General features: G+C 39.3%; 1 protein-coding gene across 1 annotated transcript in view; it reads left to right on the top strand.

Annotated features, from left to right (window-relative positions):
• snx2 (sorting nexin 2) overlaps positions 1–8385 on the top strand; it is a 32060-nt gene extending 23675 nt beyond the window's left edge. Inside the window, exons 12-15 of the mRNA XM_055633129.1 lie at positions 619–762; positions 7069–7149; positions 7233–7304; positions 7906–8385. Coding sequence (XP_055489104.1) covers positions 619–762; positions 7069–7149; positions 7233–7304; positions 7906–7956 — 348 coding nt within the window. The 3' untranslated portion in view covers positions 7957–8385. The remainder of the gene's footprint in view (positions 1–618; positions 763–7068; positions 7150–7232; positions 7305–7905) is intronic.
• Positions 8386–14309: the final 5924 nt, after the last annotated feature.

The following is a 14309-nucleotide window of genomic DNA, read 5'->3' as shown; positions in this document are numbered from 1 at the left end:
TAGAGGAATTAGGGTATGTTCTAGTTGTCATACTTTTTCCACCCTTCTGGACACCAATAATCATAAATGGCAGAGGTAATTAGGGTATTGCTCTTTGAAAAGACTGCTTGTTTGGTGTCTCTCGTGGTTTGGTCTTTATTGCTCTGTTTTAGCCTCTGTTTAACAGCTTTTATTTTGCTACTAAACATTTTATGGATATCTACCTCTTCTTTTGGTCTCACCTTAAATACATTTTGGTTAATCCTTCTGTTCCCTAATCTGTTTTTTCCTATTAAATTAAACATCAAATCTTTTCCTTTTCCATGTGAGAACAGCTCCCAGCTTTGCTAGTTTCTTCACATAACAAGAATCTGTGCTTCTTCACTGTGACAAGTTGTCCTAAATTGTCCAGTGCTGCTGTTGAGGCCTGACCTGAGGTTTAATGTAACCTGGTGTTCTAACCCATCAGCTTTAACAGCTTCAGGTTTGTATATTTGTTCCTACATTCCTTTTGATGTCCCTGAAGGTATTATAGACTACTGTATAATTGTTGGATTTCTCACTTGCCTTTACAAATTTAGGTTTTCTTAAACATTAAAGTTGCCTTCCAAATCTCAACAGCTTGTATTTTTGCTGCAGGGTGTTTTTGATTATCGAATGAAATGTTGGCAGAAATGGCAGGATGCACAGGCCACCTTGCAAAAGAAAAGGGAAGCTGATGCCAAACTTCAGTATGCAAATAAACCTGACAAATTACAGCAAGCTAAAGAGGAGATAAGAGAAGTAAGTATATTCTCTATTTGAAAGAATGCAATATTTAAAGGAAAATCTAGGTAAGTTGCTTTGTAAACATAATCTTGTGCTTTTTAATAAAGGAACCATCCTCGCGCAGGCAGCCAAAAATCCACATCTATAATGAATAGTAATACTTTTCAATATACTCTTGTCTAATTATCCATATGGTTAACAAAAGTAAATTGTAGATATAGAATGGGAAGACAATGACTAAAGCAAACACTGGTCCCAGTGAAAGGCCTGGATGGAGTGGATGCAGAGAGGATGTTTCCACTAGTGGGAGAGTCTAGCACCAGAGGTCATAACCTCAGAATTAAAGGACATTCCTTTAGGAAGATGAGGAAGAGTTTCTTTAGTCAGAGGGTGGTGAATCTGTGGTATTAATTGCCACAGAGGGTTGTGGAGACCAAGTCAATATTTTTAAGGCAAGGATTAATACGGTGCTGGGGGTTATGGGGAGAAAGCAGGAGACTGGAGTTAAGAGGGAAAGATAGATCAGCCATGCTTGAATGGCGGAGTAGACTTGATGGGTGGCTTTGCTGAATTCTATTCCTATCACATGAACTTATTAGTAGCTGAGAAATTAATGGACATATGGAAAATGCAAATGCGTTAAAGTTTTTTCACAGTAAATGCCAAAATCAATATATTACCCAAAAAAATGGAGGAATGTTTAATAATGAATTACGAGATAAATGAAACCTGGGCTTAGCAAGTCCACTGGTCTTTCACCGGGGTTCTAAACGTTGGCTTAATTGTGCAGCTTAGTTGTAATGTTGTGAGGGTATTGATTGTAGTAAACTGATCATGAGCAGGAGCTCAGCAAATATCAACTACATCTGGTGCTGTGGCCCTGTCAGTTATAATCTATTATTAGAATAAAGTTCAGTTTGTGCTATTGATGCTGGGTCAGAAAGACAGTTGGAAGGCTGGTTTGCTAATGGATAAGCAGAAATTGAGTTGTAGGTGGATAAATCACCTGGTTCAGTTTAAATGCAACCTAGTTGAGAGATGCAAGCGAATGATAGAAATTGTGGCACTGGCTGTTACGGAAACATCTGTAAGGAAAAGAATGGTACATGTGTGGAGAGGTGTTCATATCACTTCCTTTCTCTCAAAATAAAGGATAAACCCAGCATCTACAGGCCAGTCCATGAAACCTTAAACTTTCAGAAATGGCCCAGGTCAAAATTAGCAGATGCTTCGGCAAATGTGAATGATTTGTTAAAGCAGGCATAGTGTTAGACTAGAGCTTTCAAGATGTTGGATAAAAAGGAAAATATATTTTGGAAGGTGGACTTTCAAAAGACATTTTTAAGTGCATTATGGTGGACTTCCCACTAAATTTAGGCTTGTGCAATAAAATAATTAGTAGAATGGATAAAATATTGGTTAAGTGAATGGTTAAGTGTTTTTTTCTTTTTTTGTTTGACCACGTTAGTGTACACTATTTTACCCTGGACTAAAGTCTAATATTGATATGGAGGATGCAATTTCTAAATCTTCAGATGAAAAAAATTTGGGTTTCCTGAAAATGTGCGAAATTGAAGATGAGCAATGGAAGATAATTCCTGGCTGGTTGAAGAATACAATACAATACAATACAATACAATTTATTTGTTGTCATTTGAACCCAGAGGTTCAAACAAAATTTGGTTTCTGCAGTCATACAAACAAGAAGAAGAACCAAGACACAACACAATTTACACAAACATCCATCACAGTGAATCTCCTCCTCACTGTGATGGAAGGCAAAGTCTTATCTCTCCCCTGCACTCCTCGTTCTCCTCCCAATGTCAGTCAAAGCCCCCGGCGGGCGATGATTTGAAACTACTTTCAAACGAGACAAAAAATTTAAAAAAGACAGACGGACTGCAAGAAGCAGATAGATAGAGCACATGTTTTTTGGTTAACATTAAATGTTTGCATGCACATTTAATTGGGAAAGCAAATATTATGTTAATTTTATTGTAAAAGGTCTGGTGTATTAAATGCACAGCATTTGAGACCAACTTGATAAGCTGTCTCTAGTTTTGTGCAGAGGGACATAGGTGGAGGCAGTGCAGTGTGTTTCCATCAGTATGTTCCCAAGATAACAGGTTGTCATGAGGAAATACTTAACGGTCCCAGTATGCTTTTATTTTAAGGATCTTGCAATGATTTAAGGTAGATACTGAACATCTGTTTCAAGGTGGAGAGATTGAAAGGAAACATCCATAAATTGGGGATTAAATAATATATACTATTGGTGCCAGATTAGAGGGTGATGAAGGCTTAATTTCAGTTGATCTGCCTGGAGGGTAGTTAAAGTGAAGAAGATTGAGAGGAGGTACATGGAAATCTATTAGAATACTCAAAGCAGGAATAACGATTAATGTTAGTTGCCCCTTAAGGAACGAGGATTTGAAATCACACTGCAAAGTTAATTCAGTTTTTACCTCTACATTTGATTGACCAAAATTTCCAACATTTTTGGATTTCCATCATTTGCAGTTTTTTGCCTTTTTGATACTAATGTTTCACTTGATGGTGGAGACTAGAACTGATGCCTTTCTTGGGATAAGTAACTGAGTATTTAAGACCCAGCTTTTTTGTCAAGTGTTTTGAATTTTCTGAAAGAGAGATCTAGATGCTAAGTATTCAAGACTGAGTTTTGGATTACAGCTGATCTATGGTATTGGGAATTGACAGAAATGATGAGGATTGGATCAGCCTTAATTTTGCCAAATAAAACATCTGCTTCAGTTTTGTTTTGCTTATACATGGATTTTTGAAACTTTAAATCATTTGCTCTACATTTAACGAAGCTCAAGTTGTTTGTCCTTGCATGGAGAAGGTTTTGATATTGTGCAGCGAAATGGGAAGAAATAATTACCTTCTAATTTATTTTGGCAACTTGATACAACTTAAACTTTAGGACTGCGGTTAGGAAAGAACATTTTTCATGCTTACATGATAAAACTTGTACCAATGCATAATTGAGTTAAAAAATAAAGGTCTGAACATTAGAACAATTTGCATGCTCAAGCTAAAACCCGTAAGAGCAGAATCCTAAAATAACAAACTTTTTGAGAATGCAGTGTAAGTAAAATTAAGTGGTAGGAAAAGGTATTAAATGGTCTTTAACTTGTATAATTTTTGTTTTGTTTTGCTTCACGAGGAGATTGAGGAGGTAGGAAGATTTTTAAACTGGTTTGAGTGATTGCTACAGCTTGTGTAAAATCATTTCAGTGGTAATGTACTTTGTAATTTTTTGAATTCTAGCTGATAGAATCATAATTGCGATTAAATCCAATTTTAAAATCAGTAACTTTTTTGTTTAAAATGTTTGCAGTTAATTTCTACCCATCTTTCCCTGAAGCTTTTTTGTGGTATGGTTTAACTGGTGCCACTACTTTATCTTGTCCAAAGTCCTAATTGAAAAGATTGTCAGTTCACATGCTGAATAGGAAGGATCAGTGTTCTTGATAAGATTTGTTTACTTTGTACAGAACTTCACCATGTGTGCTTGGGTTGAACTTGTTTAGTCCCCTCGGTTGTGCACTCTCATGTTTGTTAAACCACATGTTGGAATTTGGTGTAAAAAGTAGATATATCCAAGAAGATATATCCAAGTAGATGCAAATGAATGGCTTAACAAGTTTTTGGAATGTGAGGTGTGGAGCTTCAAGAGTTGGCTGCTAATTGGAAACCTGTTGCAGTAAGCAGTATGGAAATGTGAACTTTGTCAAATGGTGTTCAACTGACATTCTGGTGGCTTGTCTGACTAAAAGGGTAGTAATTTTATGGAACTGCTTTTGAAATCTGCCTAATAATGAGTCATTGTACTTTTCTATGTGCATTGACACTTGAGGTTGTGCAAATTCATTCATGATAAAGTATCTACACTTTATTGCATATTTTAGTGAGTGGGTCTATTGTGGTTATGAGCTTAACTGATCACCAATGTGCTTTTAAACCTGAATTTGCCAAGGAATTGCACAAACCAATTGTCCATTTGATCATTTGAGTATTGTTCTTTTTGCTCCAGAATAAACACATTGATAATTGATGTTTGTCAACAGGAAAGCTGATGGTGCAGCTTGCATAGGCACATTTGGATACTTCCAGAGGTGAAATATTTAACAATAATAAAATGCCATAATAGGTCAACCCATTTACTGGAATGCCTATTGTATCCAAAATTTAGCATATGTTACTGCCAAGTTAGCAAATAACGGTGTACGGGGAAAACTCGGTTATCCACTTGACCCCTATGGTCAGATGAAAGCCATTCAAAGTGCAAAAAGCAATTTGGGTGAGGTATGCTGGGACATGAGAATATTGGACATGAGAAATGTAAAAAGCCAGATTCTATCGTAAAAATAGTTCTGGTAATCAACTTGTACAATGTTCTGTACAGTAAGTTGTCAACTGTTCAAGCAGGGCTATTGGTCTTCACTGTTAATGACTGCTGCACACTTAGTAAACCAACTTTTAAGTGGCTGTTGGAAAACAAATTACAATCAATTGGTTCCTAATTTTTATTATTTGAGTTGAACAGAATATCTGGAATCAGCTCTTCAGCATTCTCATGACCTCAAAATGGTGGTTTAGAGCAACATCTATTCAATGCTGGGGTCGTAGCAGGAGGTGGGTGGAAGGATGTTAAGTAAGAACTGAATTTGGCTGGCAGGTGTACATATGAATGCGTTCCTTTAATGTTGCATCATTTGGTGTATCAATAACATACCTGTCACCATTTATTATTCTATAAACTGAATCCCTTTGCAATAGATAAAGAATAATTGAGGATCAAGTTTGTATACTGTTTTGTGAAAATAATAAGACTTACAAATGCGAGTCTGATAAAGAGAGTAATTGGGTTTGGAGAATAATGGTAAAAGTTGTATTCCTAATCTCAATGTGTGCTTATGCCTCCAACAATTCCAAACATTTTGTGTTGAATTAAGGTGAAGTCATTTTTGTAATTGAAACCTTTTAAAATGCTTTTTATTACACTATAGCACTTGGGAATGACAATGGAGTTCCGTTTTCAGTGATTAGATTTGTTTTGCTATGTGCATTTAATCTGTGGGAGCTTTATCTGAACTATAATTGAAGTTGATATTTCTTAAATTCTGATCCACCAAAGACACCATGGTTGTACAAATTCCCATTTTAAGATCCATTTAGCAGGTTTTGCGGAAAGCATCAGTTTTGGATCTGACCATGGCTAAAGATAGGTGAAAGTATTCAAGTGGGTCATTTATTGGGGATGAACAAGGTTCTGTTATAAAAATCTGAATAAAAGGAGTATTTTAATATTGAAAGAATAAATAGATTTTGGGCTGCAGAATTTGAAGCAGAATTTGCTTTGGCTGCTAAAGGGATCTGACAAATGGTATCAAATTGAAATAGGAAGAAAGATGAGATATCAAAGATATAGAAGCTTTGATCATTCCAGGCAAGTGGTAGTTTTGACATTTCATGCCTTTTACATTTTATAAAGCTGTTGGATTTTTATTGTCAATTAGCTTTTTATAAAATAATGCAACAAGCATTATATTCTTAAACATACTGGTTTTGAAGTATGAATCGGTGTGCAAATAATGAGCAGTGTTTTAAATTGTCCTGTCCTATCTATTATTTAATACTGCTAGAACTTCCAGAATCCAAACTTGTAGTGGAATTTTATGGACGGATCTATTTTAAAATATTACTTCATTTGGAATTGGTGACTGGCTGTGCAAATGTACAACTTTCAAACATTGCAATATGTGTTGGTTTAATAGAACTCCATTGGTTTAATAGTCAGTAATTCAGTAACGTTATATATTGCACACTAAATTTAAGTCTGAATATATGCTTGCAACTAGTTGGCAAATTTTAATTGTTTTGTTTTCAATAAGATTCAACTAAACGTGCTGTAAGCATTTAGTGACATTTTGAATGCTTAGCAATATAACTGAATCGACCTTTAATTTAGTTCATAAAACGACAAAATGTGGAGTAACTCAGCGGGTAATGCAGCATCCCTGGAGAACATGGATAGGTGACGGTTTAGGACAGGACCTTTCACACTGGGGAAGTGCCCCAATCTGAAACGTCACCTGTCCATGTTCTCCAGAGATGCTCAGTTTAGTTTATTGTCACATGTACCGAGGTACAGTGAAAAGCTTTTGTTGATAATACACGATTACGATTGAGCCATTTGCAAAATGCTGCATGGCCCGCTGAGTTACTTCAGCATTTTCTTTTTTGTAAACCATATCTGCAGTTCCTCAATATTAATTTATTTCCTTCCATTTCCAGTGGGAGGCAAGAGTTCAACAAGGGGAAAGGGATTTTGAACAAATCTCAAAAACAATTCGCAAGGAAGTAGGCAGATTTGAGGTGGGTGAAATAATTTTTTGTAAGTTTAGTTGTATATAAACCACCATAAGCTGTTTTTGATCATCTTTCTCTTCTATTTGTAGAAAGAGAGGGTAAAGGATTTCAAATCTGTTATAATCAAATACCTTGAATCTTTAGTACATACGCAGCAACAAGTAAGTGAATCTTTTGAGATTCAAATGTCAGAATTATGAATTATCTGTTAAACATGAACCTGTAGTAGTTTGTCTTGTTGTGCTTGTTTTAAATTTCTTTGTTGACCTTGTTTGAATAACTTGATCCTTGGGAATATCTGTCCTTTTTTTACTTGTGTCGGGTGCACTGATTTTCAAATGGTTGTCTGTAAAGTCATAGTTGATGTATCTGCCACATGTTTAAAATCTGGTAATATATGGATACATTTTTATAATTCTCCATTTTCTGCAATGGTACCCGGTATTTTATGCATGCTTTTGAATATGGGGTGGAGGGATGAAATGGGGAAGAGAAAGGCAAGAAACTGAGCCTTTCTCCATGAAGGCCAATTTAATTTGTGTATGTATATATCTGTCCTGGCATGCACTACTGGGGAGATTAAATGTACTAAAGTTATTCATTCCCACTGTCATCCCATCCAATCTTGCAAGCAAGAATTACTTCACTGTGAGCTCAAGTATTCGTATCATGAAAGATGCAAGATTTGCAGTAAATTGATATGTGAGGTATTACACACTAATTTTCTAAATCTGATTTCTAATCTATTTAATTGTTTTTCAGTTAATTAAGTACTGGGAGGCATTTCTGCCAGAAGCCAAAGCAATAGCATGAAATTCCAATGAAATGAAACGTGGCCTGTCTCTTGTTTACAACTGGTTCCGAACTCGGCACTGACAACAATTCCAACATAACCACTATATATATTTTAAATTGTAATACGGCATTACAAAAGTGGTTTAATAAGTTCCTCTTGCATTTTGTCAACCAACTGCATGGCCTAATCCAATCAGAATGAACTGGATTGTGGAATGAAATTCTGCAGTAGTTGCTGAATTGAACACTACTGTGCAGCTTAATGTTTGCCGTGAAGTGAATTGTCAGTGCTGGAACAGATTTTGCTGTAATAACACTTTCATTCTTAAGAGATCTATTACTGAATTTTCATATAACTAATTGTAAATTGTGAAACATAAATTCAGCATTCCTGTATAGAAATCATGAATTTTGATCTTTGTTACTATAATAAAGGGATATACTTCATCGCGTTTGTTGTCTTGTTATGTTTGTTTTTAAGTTTGGGTTTTCCTGATACAATTCAAATTCCTCTTCTGTTTTAAGGGTTCCCTGTGCTATAAAATGTTTTGAATCATGAAATGTTTACCCTGTACGTGCCCAGTCAGAGAAGTCCTTCAGAATATGGTTGTTAGGGCACTCAATCCAGTCATGGAACATTGCTGCTGCAATTCCTTAGAACAAGCTCTCACTATATCGTTCTCATCGAGATGAGAAGAACTTTTTTCACGCAGAGAGTGGTGAATCTCTGGAACTCTCTGCCACAGAGGGTAGTTGAGGCCAGTTCATTGGCTATATTTAAGAGGGAGTTAGATGTGGCCCTTGTGGCTAAGGGGATCAGGGGGTATGGAGAGAAGGCAGGTACGGGATATTGAGTTGGATGATCAGCCATGATCATATTGAATGGCGGTGCAGGCTCGAAGGGCCGAATGGCCTACTCCTGCACCTAATTTCTATGTTTCATCAAGTTTCATGCTGTCATGATCGTGAAATGCTATTATTGGCTTGGTCTAAGACTCATCAACCAACCAATCCTGTGGGAATACTTTTAGAAAGACCTGTGATTATGGAGAAAGATCAGTGCTTTACTTTTGAGGGTAATTTGGGTTTTTTTTCAAATCCATTTTTTGGGTTTGATGAATATCCACTCCAGCACTTGGTACCTTAAAACCAAATTGGCAAACATGTGTCTTTTTATGAAGAGCTTTTTGTATACCATTTGAATGGCAATCTAGTTCTGTGACAACCTCCTCTTTTTTTCCTCACCCCTGTCTCTCCTAAATCTACTGTACCCCGGAACATTGAGCTGCCAGTCCTGCCCCTCCTTTAACCAGGTTTCAGTCATGGCTACAACATCCCAGTCGCTCGCACCTATCTATGCCCTAAGCTTATTTGCCGTACCCGTCAGGCCCCTGGCATTAAAATACGTGCAGTTTAAACCAACCCCCCTTCCACGCTCTCCGCCTTTCAACTGCCTATTCTGTCCGCTAACCTTTCCCACACCACCCTCCATACCAACTTCTAGCCTCTCACATGCCTCTGTCCTGCACGAGATCCCACTCCCCATGCCAATATAGTTTAAACCCTCCTGTGTAGCATTAGCAAACCTTCCAGCTGGGATGTTGGTTTAGGTGCAATCCGTCCCTTTTATACAGGTATCCCCTGCCCTGGAAGAGATCTCAATTATCCAGAAATCGGAATCCCTGCCCACTGCACTAATTCCTCAGTCACACATTCATTTCCCCTATCTTCCAATTCTTACCTTCATTAGCACGCGGTACTAGAAGCTACCCTGCAGGTCTTGCTTTTCAGTCTTCTACCCAATTTCGTAAATTCTTGTTGCAGAACCTCCTTCCTTTTCCGACCTGTTTCATTTGAGCCAACATGCACAACAACCTCCGGCTGCTCCCCCTTACTCTTGAGGATGCCGTGCAGCCGCTCCGAGACGTCCTGGACCCTGGCACCAGGGAGGCAACACACCATCTTGTAGTCTCGCCTACTGCCGCAGAATCCCCAATCTGCACCTCTGACGATGGAGTCTCCCACCACCATGGCTCTGCCTGACATCACGCTTTCCCGTTGAGCCTCGGCACCAGGGTTGGTATCACAGCCCCGGCTACCACTCAATCTTGTCGTGTTATCCACTCTCAAGGGGTGTAACTGGTTGGTACAGCCACTGGGGTCTTCTGCACTCCACATTTTCTCCTCTTTCTCACAGTCACCCACCTTTGCTCTTCCTGGATCCTTGGTGTGACAACCTCACTGTCGGTCTTGTCCAGGAAACTTGTTTTCTCAGATGGCCCCGAGGTCATCCAACTGCTGCTCCAGTTCCCCAACACATTTATTGAGGAGTTTTACCTGGATACAATTTTTGCAGGTGTAGTTTCCAGAAGCACCAGCAGTGTCCCTGACTTCGCACATCCTGCAGGAGATGTTACTGTGTGGAATTCACTGCCTCAGAGGGCGGTGGAGGCTGGTTCTCTGGATGCTTTCAAGAGAGAGTTAGATACTCTTAGAGAAAGCGGATTTAAGGGATATGGAGAGAAGGCAGGAACAGGGTACTGATTGTGGATGATTAGCCACAATCATATTGAATGGCGGTGCTGACTCGAAGGGCTGAATGGCCTACTCCTGTACCTATTGTCTATTGAAACGCACTGTACCAACTTGTCTGCCATTTCTTCAGTGGACAAAAAAAAATCACACATTGTGAATCAAGTGTAACCTCGTCGCGAAGACTATCAAGCCAAAGAATCACACTTTACTCACCAAGGCACTTCACCTTAACAAGGCCACTCCGCTACAGCTGCACTCCTTTATCTGTTACCTAACCAACTACTTTAGGGATAATTTGTAAATTACTCAAACCTGGGCCTTTGGCGTCTTTTTTAATCTTCTTTCCCTCTGACTCACCTACTTCCAGCCAATACGCACTCTCGCTGCTTCTGGCTGCTGCTTCTCTCTGACCTTCAACTCATCTTTTTTCCAGCCTTCCCCCTTGTATTACATTTAGATTGAAGGGTCCCAATGTAGATTGACCTGTTGAGTTCCTCCAGCAATTTGTTTTCCTCAAGATCCAGCAACTGCAGTTTGTCTCTGTTTATCTTAACTACTTGTTGGACCTGCCTACTAATTGACAATTCAACAATAATATCCATAGAGTGAATATGGAAACAACCCTTGAGCTTTTGCTCACCAAAGACCCCATTTGCCAATGTTTGTTCCATATCCCCCTAAAGCAAGGGTTCCCAACCTGGGGTAAATTTACCCCCAGGGGATGAATCCTGCCTACCCAGGGGGTAAATGTGTTGATTCTGGATTTATACATATTTTTTCTCATTGACTGACTGGTTCTGGTCTACAGGTATCTTTTCATCTTTAGTTGTTCATAAATGTGAAATAACTTTGTTATGTGCTATTAAAGTTGCCAGCGGTAAACGGGACAAAAAAGGTTGGGAACCCCTGCCCTAAACCTTCCCAATCCATGCACTTGTCCAAATATCTTAAATGGTATCGCACTTGGCTCAATTATTCCCTCTGGTGCCTCATTCAATATACCCAGCACCCTCTGGTTGAGAAGGCTTACCTCCCTCCCCTCTCCCCATTAAACCAATGCTCTCAAGTTCTTGATTTTCACAATCTTGGGGATTTCCCCCACGTCATTTCATGCTCCTATTAAGATCACCTCTCAGCCTTCTGTGCTTCAAGGAATGTGGGTCTAACCTGTTTAACTTCCCCCTGTAGCTTATCCCGTCCTGGCAACATCCTGGTTATTCTTCTCTGCACTCTTTCCAACTTAATGGCATCTTTCCTACAGCAGGCCGTACCAACATCTTGTACAACTTCAACATAACATCCAACGAGTTCAGTTCAGTTTATTGTCATGTGTACAGGTACAGTGAAAAACTTTTGTTTACCATATTCCATTTTTTTCTGCCTGAACGTCAGCATGTCAAAAGTTGCTTTTACCACCCTAACTGCCCACTTTCAGGGAACTCTGCACTTGTACTCCTTTATCCCTCTGCTCAAAAACTTAGGGTCCTCCCATTCATTGTTAAGGTCCTGCTGTGGTTTGGTTTGACTTGCTGAAATGCAACCCCTCACTTATTCAAATTAAATGATTTTGCTGGGCTCACTTGCTCAGCTTATCTTAATCCTGCCAGAATTCTTGACAACCATTTTCCACTAGGTTTAGTGACATATGCCAACTTACTAACCATGCCTTATACATTCTCATCCAAACTGATAAAAGATTACAAACAGCAATGGGTTCAGCACCTATCCCTGAGAGAAATCCCTAGTCACATGCATGCTGTCTGAAAACCGATCTTCCACCACTGCCCTCAGCTTCCAACCATGAAGAAAATTCTGAATTCAGACTGAAGAAGGGTCTTGATCCCAAAAAGTCACCAATAAAATTGTTAAAGGCCTTGTATTGAGCAGATTCATAGAGTTGCACAGTATGGAAACATGTTTGATTAGATACAATGCTAAAGTGGGGTTAAAATGGTGACATAGTTTAGAGACTGGCTGCCTTGTATTCTGTACACATGCAGTAGATCCCAGGAATATGGGTTAACATATGATAAGTGCTTGACTGCGCTGGGCCTCTACTCGCTGGAGTTTAGAATGATGAGGGGGGACCTCATTGAAACTTATCGAATAGTGAAAGGCTTGGATTGAGTGGATGTAGAGAGAATGATCCCACTGGTGGGAGAGTCCAGGACCAGAGGTCATAACAGAATCAAAGGATGTTCCCTTAAGAAGGAGATTCGAAGGAATTTAATTAGTCGGAGGATGGTGAATCTGTGGAATTCATTGCCATAGAAGGCTGCGGAGGCCATCAATTGATATTTTGAAGGCAGAGATAGATAGATTCTTGATTAGTACGGGTGTCGGGTTATGGGGAGAAGGCAGAGGAAAGAGGTTGAGAGGGAGAGGTAGATCAGCCATGATTGAATCCAAGATCATAGAGCGGAGCAAGAAACTCCACTCCTACGTAATCCAACGCACTGAGGCGTGGTACGTAACGGAGCTTCACGGCCGCCATTTATCAATGCAAAATGCGGCTTCCGTTATGCCTCTCGCAGTGTAATCCACTATCATCTTTGGTGTAATCAGTGTTGTAGTGGAACAGTGTGTGATATAGCTCATCTATCACGTCACATATTTTAGTTAATTTTATTGTGAATGTTTTCCCCGTTTCTGCCCATTTCCTTCCCCAGCCCCCTCCTTTGCGCAGTTTCCCTTGCATTGCATTGTGCAGTTTCCCCAGTAATAGTGATGCTTTAAATCAAAGTAGCTTCTGATCCATGAGAAGGAACTTTATCTATTGATCTCTAACTTGCCTCTCAGAAACAGGCACAAACACACAAACACACACACACACACATATATTTGATTTAATTTTGATTTGATTTAAAGCATCACTATTACTCTCTTTATCTTATTTGTCAGATGATGTACATAAACCATAAAGGCAATTATCTATATTACTAAGTATGTTATTGACAGGTTTTGGCCATCTGTGCTGCGATTTCCGAGAGAACGCCGCCACCTACGGCCGTCATTTTTGGCCACCTTGATCAGAGCCCCCCCTCCGCCGCATGTGTGCCGAGGATTTTTCCCGTAGATTAAAAATGACATAGAGATATTAATGTTTTCACAAAATTCCCCACTCTCTCTGCTGCCCCCGCTGGCGGCAGGGGGGAGGGACTATAAAACCAGGAAGTGGTGTGCCTCACTCAATCTTCAAGATGGAGGAAGGCAGAGGGTCACGTTTCTCTGAGCTGTGAATAACACGGAACACATGTCTACTCAAATGTAAGTGCCCTTGGTGGTTCTAAAATGCTTGCAGAATGTGTCTATTGGTTCTAAAGCTTGCAAAAAGTGTCTATTGGTTCTAAATCTTGCAAAAGGTGTCTCTTGGTTCTAAAGCTTGCAAACAAAATGACTTGGTTCTAAAGCTTGCAAAAAAAATGACTTGGTTCTAAAGCTTGCAAAAAAATGTCTTGGTTCTAAAGCTTGCAAAAAATGTCTAAAGGCACTACTTACTGCAAATGGTGGCTTGGGTGCTTTGGATTGAAGTTGAAAGGCACTACCTGCAAATGATGGCTTGGGTGTGGCTTGAAGTTGAAAGCCACTACTTACTGCAAATGGTGGCTTGGATGCAATGGCTTGAAGTTGAAAGGCATTACTTACTGCAAATGGTGGCATGAAGTTGAAAGGCACTACTTACTGCAAATGGTGGCTTGGGAGCTTTGAAGTTGAAAGGCACTACTTCCTGCAAATGATGGCTTGGGTGTAGTTTGAAGTTGAAAGACACCACTTACTGCAAATGATGGCATGAAGTTGAAAGGCACTACTTACTGCAAATGGTGGCTTGGGTGCAT

Source organism: Leucoraja erinacea, chromosome 3 (assembly GCF_028641065.1).
Source record: "Leucoraja erinacea ecotype New England chromosome 3, Leri_hhj_1, whole genome shotgun sequence".
Classification (NCBI taxonomy): domain Eukaryota; kingdom Metazoa; phylum Chordata; class Chondrichthyes; order Rajiformes; family Rajidae; genus Leucoraja; species Leucoraja erinaceus.
The sequence above is the reverse complement of the archived record's forward strand: the minus strand, read 5'-3'. Positions and strand labels throughout refer to the sequence as shown.